This window comes from Oncorhynchus gorbuscha, linkage group LG22 (genome assembly GCF_021184085.1).
Source record: "Oncorhynchus gorbuscha isolate QuinsamMale2020 ecotype Even-year linkage group LG22, OgorEven_v1.0, whole genome shotgun sequence".
NCBI classification, from domain to species: Eukaryota; Metazoa; Chordata; class Actinopteri; order Salmoniformes; family Salmonidae; genus Oncorhynchus; species Oncorhynchus gorbuscha.
In genome coordinates this window covers 34,458,374-34,467,609 of record NC_060194.1, presented here as the reverse complement: position 1 = coordinate 34,467,609, position 9,236 = coordinate 34,458,374, and the positions used below count along the sequence as shown (strand labels likewise).

General features: G+C 44.1%; 1 protein-coding gene across 1 annotated transcript in view; it reads left to right on the top strand.

Moving 5' to 3' along the window:
- The first annotated feature begins 3,757 nt into the window (after window positions 1-3,757).
- The window catches only part of LOC124010166 (ephrin type-A receptor 4-like), a 68,243-nt gene continuing 62,764 nt past the window's right edge, over window positions 3,758-9,236 (top strand). Inside the window, exons 1-2 of the mRNA XM_046322551.1 lie at window positions 3,758-3,892; window positions 4,734-4,801. Of these exons, the coding sequence (XP_046178507.1) occupies window positions 3,805-3,892; window positions 4,734-4,801 (156 nt within the window). The 5' untranslated portion in view covers window positions 3,758-3,804. The remainder of the gene's footprint in view (window positions 3,893-4,733; window positions 4,802-9,236) is intronic.

Here is a 9,236-nt window from a genome sequence, read left to right as displayed (position 1 = left end):
TTCTACTTGGTTCTTAAACACCCACACATCTACATCCCTGGAGAGTTTTCGTAAGCAGGAGGAAGCGAGATGGTGAGAGAGAGAGGGGGGGGTGAGAAAGAGGGGTGTGAGAGAGAGAGAGAAAGAGAGAAAGGGGGGAGGGAGAGAGATGGTGAGAGAGAGATGGAGGGGTGAGAGAGGGGGTGGTGAGAGTAGAGAGGGGGGAATGGTGAAAGAGAAAGAGGAGGGGGAGATGGTGAGAGACAGAGAATATGCTTGTTGCATACGCACACAACAACACATGTCCAATATCTCTCCATACACTAGCATCCCTATAACGTCCTCAGCGATGTGTCTACACAGCAGCTAGACCTAGATTATATATTTGTCAAAACACTAAAGGGCCCTTCTGTGAACTTCTGTACACTACTGCTTCTACCACTGCTTCTATTAAGAGTACTCCATTTTGTGAGTGTCTGTGGGAGGCATGAGGAGTTTGTTTGTGGTTTGAGGAGGGGGTTTGGATAGAGAGATGACTTCACTTTGGCTTCAGGGCCTCTTATGGGGGTTAGTGGGTTGGGTCTTGGTGGGTTTAGGCTTTCTAGTAATTAAAGGAAGAGTATTCCTTGGGGTGCATGGTGCTCACAAGCACACACAAACTCACACACTCACTGATTTCCTGTGTATAGTTTCACAATGGAGAGGTGTGGGCAGTATAGGACCATATGGGGCCCTATGGGAACAAAACGTGTGTGGGGGCCGAAGGCTCAGGCCACAGTGGGAGTTCACTGTTCAGACCTGGGAATCCCTCAGGAGAATGGAAACACCATCACGACGGTCATCAATCAAAACTACACTGACATAAACGAGCCTAAACAACGGCCTGCAACTTTACCATGTCACCATGTCACCATGTCACCTCTGCACTGTGGCGAGGGTCCGCCCACTGGCGCCGGTGTTCGATAGGCCCCTGCCCTCCATAGCTCAATGTGATTGGACACCGGCTCCAGAGCGAAGCCGCTGCCCACTCTCGGCTAATTGGCTCTTTGTGATTGCGCAGTCTGTCGTGGGATTGGAGGAAGATAAAGCTGTGAAAACAGCATTATGGTCAGCGGCGGTGAGTGACGGGGCGATGCGAGGCGATCTCAAAGAGCCAGATGATCTTCCTTGGTCCATTATAGTGCATTATGGGAGATGGGATGGTTTCGCCTCAACAACCGAAATGACACAAAGACCCTCAGAGTGGGACCCTGGAGACAAACCCACACACAGCAACCCGTACTAAGGGCCCCGCCCGGACCTGAGAACGGCCCCATACACTGAGATGGAGAGCTTACGGAAAAACACGAATACAATTCACATACAGGTCTCACACACGTTAAGTGCTCCTTCTCAGTCTCTAAAATCGAGGTCAACACGGACACATCAAACACAAACAAAAGTCACAAACTCTCTATCCAGCTGGACAACAAGTTCCAATATGATAAAAGACCTCTTACCCACATCTCAGACTCTCCAGGTAGAGCTCTAAACAAAACACACACAAAACTTGTGTGACTCTATTGAAAGCAATATTAGACATAGATAGTATGGAATTAAAGATAGTATACTTCAATGTAGAGCTGGGTGATATGGACAGAAACCTTTATCGTGATTAATTGCCTAAATTGTGTAAATAGAACAATAAATGTAGAAAATTAATGTGCACAACAGTTTTTTTGTATTATACTTCAATCTACAACCACTAATTTGATGGTTGAAGGCATCAATTGTCCCATTAACAATCACACATATTAGCAAACTTATTGAAATGAACAATATCAGCAAGATGCCTGCAATAAGTGATCGGTATGGTCGGTTTATCGTCCCAGCTCTACTTCAAAGGAAGGTGAGATAAATGCCCTACAGTTAAAACAGGCTATAGTAAAGGACCAGTATATATTCTCTTCAGTTATAACAGGCTATAGTAAAGGACCAGTGTCTATTCTCTTCAGTTATAACAGGCTATAGTAAAGGACCAGTATCTATTCTCTTCAGTTAAAACAGGCCAGTATCTATTCTCTTCAGTTATAACAGGCTATAGTAAAGGACCAGTATCTATTCTCTTCAGTTATAACAGGCTATAGTAAAGGACCAATATCTATTCTCTTCAGTTATAACAGGCTATAGTAAAGGACCAGTATCTATTCTCTTCAGTTATAACAGGCTATAGTAAAGGACCAGTATCTATTCTCTACAGTTATAACAGGCTATAGTAAAGGACCAGTATCTATTCTCTTTAGTTATAACAGGCTATAGTAAAGGACCAGTATCTATTCTCTTCAGTTATAACAGGCTATAGTAAAGGACCAGTATCTATTCTCTTCAGTTATAACAGGCTATAGTAAAGGACCAGTATCTATTCTCTTCAGTTATAACAGGCTATAGTAAAGGACCAGTATCTATTCTCTTCAGTTATAACAGGCTATAGTAAAGGACCAGTATCTATTCTCTTCAGTTATAACAGGCTATAGTAAAGGACCAGTATCTATTCTCTTCAGTTATAACAGGCTATAGTAAAGGACCAGTATCTATTCTCTTCAGTTATAACAGGCTATAGTAAAGGACCAGTATCTATTCTCTACAGTTATAACAGGCTATAGTAAAGGACCAGTATCTATTCTCTTCAGTTATAACAGGCTATAGTAAAGGACCAGTATATATTCTCTTCAGTTGAAACAGAACTCTACTGAGTGTCTTTGTGCAGCAGCTCCATTGAGAGAGAGAAGGTGTGGGAGGACAGGTCACACACCCCTCTCTTTGTACCTCCTCTGTGCTTTTAGAGCCTGCACAGGATGGAGTCTGCCTTTTTTAAAACAGTGTGTATAATGGCTGTGGTGTGTGCTTGACTCAGTGGCCTCCCTGTATGGTCGATGTGAGGCCTTGATCTTCATGGCACAGTGGTGCACTTGTCCCATAACAGCAAAGTTGCTGGGTCAAGAGCCCACTCTGACATGTTATGGTAATAGTACCACAGTTCTTGTTATTTAGATATCATAGCCTTAGGCTATTGAGATCCACAACCATCAACCCAGATCTCACTGCAGATTGATGTGCGTCAGGTAGGGACATGAGCAAACGACAGGGGGCAATATTTCCCTCTAGATTCTCCTCCATCCTTTTCAGTGAGGCATCGTATTCAGCAAGAAACAAGAGGTATAAGTCTTACTATTTGATGTGTTCAATGACGAATATCAATAGCCAACAGTACACAAATCCATCTATATTAAACTATTTTGAAGTTGGTTATGAATGGTTGGCTACTTTTGTTTTAAGCTCTAAGCACTTTTCTATGCAACATTTGTCCAATTCAGTCCCAAACAAATAACATTATTTGTCACATAATGAATAATTTTCCTGATAAGCTCGACTGTTATCGAAATGATCACGGCATATTGACTCATTATGAATAATTGACGCAGCTGAAGTCATGACCGCTTTCTCAGGTAGGCAGTCGTCATGATGTTGTCACACTATTGTGACTTGTTAGAAACATCAGTAAAACAGTAAGAATATTAAAACATTACAACATAGTCTACACAAACATAACATACAATTCACAAGTTACAAAAACAAACATAAAAGGGCCTGCTGTGCCAGCAAGTGAGCACAGAAGATAAGAGACCTACTACATGCGTCAGAGGCGCGTGAGACCGCCCTGTGCCACCAGCGTTCGCCTCGCGCGGAGTAGACTGTCATTCCCACACACTCATTCATTCTCCCACTGGGACGAAGCAACTGTAGTCCGTGCGCGGAGCTAAACTGAGACTCTTCCTTACAGCGCAAATGGCTGCGAGTTTCTGCAGAACGACTTGTGCGTTTATATGGATGTTTGCTGTTGTTTCAACCGCTCGAGTATACCCACCGAACGAAGGTAAGGAGTGGAGTGTTTTTTGAGTATTTTGGGGGATTTAGGGAGGGTAACGTTACGGTTACTGCAGTATTTGGTTAGGCTACTCGCCGTGTCTTCATTGAGGGTCAGTTTCGGTCCCTTTTCGACTACTGGAAATTGATAGATATTATTATTTGGTAATAATAACATTTTAACCTGTTTACACATTTGGAGTAGTTTGCACATCGATTGGTTCAGCAAGTCCCAACCTGCGTTCTGTTGGATCCGCTCGGTTAGATATTCGATGAGGAATGTCCCTTATCTGTCCAACCTGCTGCTGACTGGAAAGCGCAGTTTTTCCTCTTTCATTTTACTTTTATCCAATAATTGTATAACAAACCTAAAATTATCATAATCTCAATACCACTATTTTTCTTTATCAGGTTCAGTATTTTACAGTTTTGTTTTTGCTCAATTTCAATTTCATGCAGGCCGTAGCTTTTTCAGACTGTAGTAATTTGAACAGAGGCACAAATGGAACGTCAGACAGACAGTACGGTTTCATCACCGTTTTGTGACCGGGGCCTACCCTACTGCCTATGTTTTACGTTTTTTTCTATCCTAACCCAGGGTCGTGAGTTACTAGCTACAAGATATGTTCAACGTGTATCCCAAAATCTACATTCGTTCCAGTAAATTTAACATAGTCTTTTTATGCATTTTGAGTTATGCTCTTATGATTATCTTATTGCAATTTCTGCTTCTGTATGAAAATGTATAGGCTCTTATTGAGCCCAAGAGCAGCAGAAAATTGACTAATTTCCATGTATTGAGACTGGGAATAGGAAACCACTTTCCTTATCTCTGTAACTGTGTGTTTCAGTGACATTACTGGACACAAGGGCAGTTCCTGGGGAGCTGAAATGGGCAGCCAATCCCACAGAAGGAGGGGTGAGTGAGGACTTACCTACATCAAATCAAACTTTATTTTCCACATGCATCGAATACAACAAGTGTAGACTTTACAGTGAAATGCTGACTTACAGGCACTTAACCAACAGTGTAGACTTTACCGTGAAATGCTGACTTACAGGCACTTAACCAACAGTGTAGACTTTACCGTGAAATGCTTACTTACAGGCTCTTAACCAACAGTGTAGACTTTACCGTGAAATGCTTACTTACAGGAACTTAACCAACAGTGTAGACTTTACCGTGAAATGCTTACTTACAGGCACTTAACCAACAGTGTAGACTTTACCGTGAAATGCTGACTAACAGGCACTTAACCAACAGTGTAGACTTTACCGTAAAATGCTTACTTACAGGCACTTAACCAACAGTGTAGACTTTACCGTGAAATGCTTACTTACAGGCACTTAACCAACAGTGTAGACTTTACCGTGAAATGCTTACTTACAGGCACTTAACCAACAGTGTAGACTTTACCGTGAAATGCTTACTTACAGGCACTTAACCAACAGTGTAGACCTCACAGTGAAATGCTTACTTACAGGCACTTAACCAACAGTGTAGACTTTACCGTGAAATGCTTACTTACAGGCACTTAACCAACAGTGTAGACTTTACCGTGAAATGCTTACTTACAGGCACTTAACCAACAGTGTAGACTTTACCGTGAAATGCTTACTTACAGGCACTTAACCAACAGTGTAGACCTCACAGTGAAATGCTTACTTACAGGCACTTAACCAACAGTGTAGACTTTACCGTGAAATGCTGACTTACAGGCACTTAACCAACAGTGTAGACTTTACCGTGAAATGCTGACTTACAGGCACTTAACCAACAGTGTAGACCTCACAGTGAAATGCTTACTTACAGGCACTTAACCAACAGTGTAGACTTTACCATGAAATGCTTACTTACAGGCACTTAACCAACAGTGTAGACTTTACCGTGAAATGCTTACTTACAGGCACTTAACCAACAGTGTAGACTTTACCGTGAAATGCTTACTTACAGGCACTTAACCAACAGTGTAGACTTTACCGTGAAATGCTGACTTACAGGCACTTAACCAACAGTGTAGACTTTACCGTGAAATGCTTACTTACAGGCACTTAACCAACAGTGTAGACTTTACCGTGAAATGCTTACTTACAGGCACTTAACCAACAGTGTAGACCTCACAGTGAAATGCTTACTTACAGGCACTTAACCAACAGTGTAGACTTTACCGTGAAATGCTTACTTACAGGCACTTAACCAACAGTGTAGACCTCACAGTGAAATGCTTACTTACAGGCACTTAACCAACAGTGTAGACCTCACAGTGAAATGCTTACTTACAGGCACTTAACCAACAGTGTAGACCTCACAGTGAAATGCTTACTTACAGGCACTTACCCAACAGTGTAGACCTCACAGTGAAATGCTGACTTACAGGCACTTAACCAACAGTGTAGACTTTACCGTGAAATGCTGACTTACAGGCACTTAACCAACAGTGTAGACTTTACCGTGAAATGCTTACTTACAGGAACTTAACCAACAGTGTAGACTTTACCGTGAAATGCTTACTTACAGGCACTTAACCAACAGTGCAGTTCAAGAAGAAGAAAGTATTTACCAAGTAGGATAAAATAAAAAGTAATAATATAGAGTAACACAATAAGAAGAACAATAACGAGGCTAACAGTAAGTTGAGGTAATCTGTAAATGTAGGTGGGGGCAAAGTGACTATGCAAAGGTAACGAACAAACAGTGAGTAGCAGCAGTGAACGGGGGGGGGGGTCAATGGAAATTGTCCGGTGGCGATTTTTATGAATTATAAACTGTCTAATGGCTTGGAGGTAGAAACTGTTGAGAAGCATTTTGGTCCGAGACTTGGCGCTCCGGTACTACTTGCCGTCCGATAGCAGAGAAAACAGTCTATAACTTGGGTGACTGGAGTCTGACAATTTTAAGGGCTTTCCTCTGACACCGCCTATTATATAGGTCCTCGTTCGCACGACCCTCTGTAGCGCCTTGCGGTCCGATGCAGAGCAGTTGCCATACCAGGCGGTGATGCAACCAGATGCTCTCGATGGTGCAGCTGTAGAACCTTTTGAGGATCTGGGGACCCATGCCAAATCTTTTCAGTCTCCTGAGGGGGAAAAGGTTTTGTCGTGCCCTCTTCACGACTGTCTTGGTATGTTTGGACCATGATAGTTCGTTGGTGATGTGGACACCAAGGATATTGAAACTCTCGACCCGCTCCACTACAGCCCCGTCGATGTTAATGGGGGCCTGTTCTGCCGACCTTTTCCTGTAGTCCACGATCGTTTGTCTTGCTCACATTGAGGGAGAGGTTGTTGTCCTAGCACTACACTGCCAGTTCTCTGATCTCCTCCCTATAGGCCGTCTCATCTGTGATCAGGCCTACCACTGTTGTGTCATCAGCAAACTTAATGATGGTGTTGGAGTCGTGTTTGGCCATGCAGTTGTAGGTGAACAGGGAATATAGGAGGGGACTAAGTACACACCCATGTGGGGCCCCAGTGTTAAGGATCGGCATGGCAGACATGTTGTTGCCTACTATTACCACTTGGGGGCGGCCCATCAGGAAGTTCAGGATCCAGTTGCAGAGGGAGGTTTTTAGTCCCAGAGTCCTTAGCTTAGTGATGAGCTTTGTGGACACTATCGTGTTGAACGCTGAGCTGAAGTAAATTAACCGCATTCTCAAATAGGTGTTCCTTTTGTCCATGTGAGAAAGGGCAATGTGGAGTGCGATTGATATTGCGTCATCTGTGGATCTGTTGTGGCTGTATGCAAATTGGAGTGGGTGTCAGGGAGGATGCTGTTGATGTGAGCCTTTCCAAGCACTTCTTGGCTACTGACGTGAGGGCCACGGAATGGTAATCATTTAGGCAGATTACTTTCGCTTCCTTGGGCACAGGGTCTATGGTGGTCTGCTTGAAACATGTAGGTATTACAGACTAGGTCAGGGAGAGGTTGAAAATGTCAGTGAAGACACTTGACAGTTGGTCCTCGCATGCTTGAGTACACATCCTGGTAATCCGTATGGCCCAGCGGCTTTGTGAATGTTGACCTGTTTAAAGGTTTTGTTCACATTGGCTACCGAGAGCAATATCACACAGTCATCCAGAACAGCTGGTGCTCTCGTGCATGCTTCAATGTTGCTTGCCTCGCAGCGAGCATCAAAAGCATTTAGCTCATCTGGTAGGCTCATGTCACTGGTCAGCTCGTGTCTGGGTTTCCCTTTGTAGTCCGTAATAGTTTTCGAGCCCTGCCACATCCGACGAGTGTCAGAGCCGGTGTAGTAGGATTCAATCTTAATCCTGTATTGACGCTTTGCTTGTTTGATGGTTCGTCTGAGGATATAGCGGGATTTCTGGTAAGCGTCCGGAATAGTCTCCCACTCATTGAAAGCAGCAGCTCTAGCCTTTAGCTCGATGCGGCTGTTGCCTGTAATCTAACAATGACTACTTTAGTGACAATGTGAAGATGGACTGCATTCTACTGCACCCTCCAACTCTCTCTCTTACTCTCTCTATTTCTCTCTCACTCTCCCTTTACAATCTCTTTGTTGGTTTAAGTTATTGGTGAACTAAATTTCTCTCCAGATTCCTTTCCAGTCTCCCTTGGTTCATTTTATTTTACTGAACTGCTTGATTGACAAGGTCCTGGTCCCCATGCACTGAGCCCTTTGATTGCCAGAACCCCCCCCCCCCCACCCCCCACCCCTCCACAGACACACACTCACACTCCCGTCTTCACATCACAGTCGGGGCCAGTTTACAGCTTTATGACCAGATCCCATTGAACACCTCTATACACTCTCTGGCTTGCTACATCTAAAGCTCTCACCAGTAGGGTGAAGACACATTATTATTACATGGTCATAAGATGCCAATTACACATAGTTAGAAGAGTTAACCATACAGCTCCATACAACGTCCTTGATAAACTATCCAAGATAAAAGCGTGGAAGGTTTTGTAGTCACTGAAGCTGATGGCACTGCATCACAGTTGCTAGCTTTGCCACTGGAGATCCTGGTTTGAGTTCAGGCTCCGTCTCAGCCGGCCGCAACCAGGAGACCCATGGGACGGTGCACAATTGGCCCAGCGTCGTCTGGGTTAAGGGAGGATTTGGTCGGCAGGGATGTCCTTGTCCCATCGCTCTCTAGTGACTACTTTGGTGGGCTGGGCGCAATGCAGGCTGACACGGTCACCAGTTGTAAGGTGTTTCCTCCGTCACATTGGTGTGGCTGGCGTCCAGGTTAAGCGAGCAGTGTGTCAAGAAGCAGCGCGGCTTGGCTGGGTTGTGTTTCAGAGGACGCATGGCTCTCGACCTTCGACTCTCCCGAGTCCTTACGGGAGTTGCAGCGATGAGACAAAACTGTAAAAACCAATTGGGTAC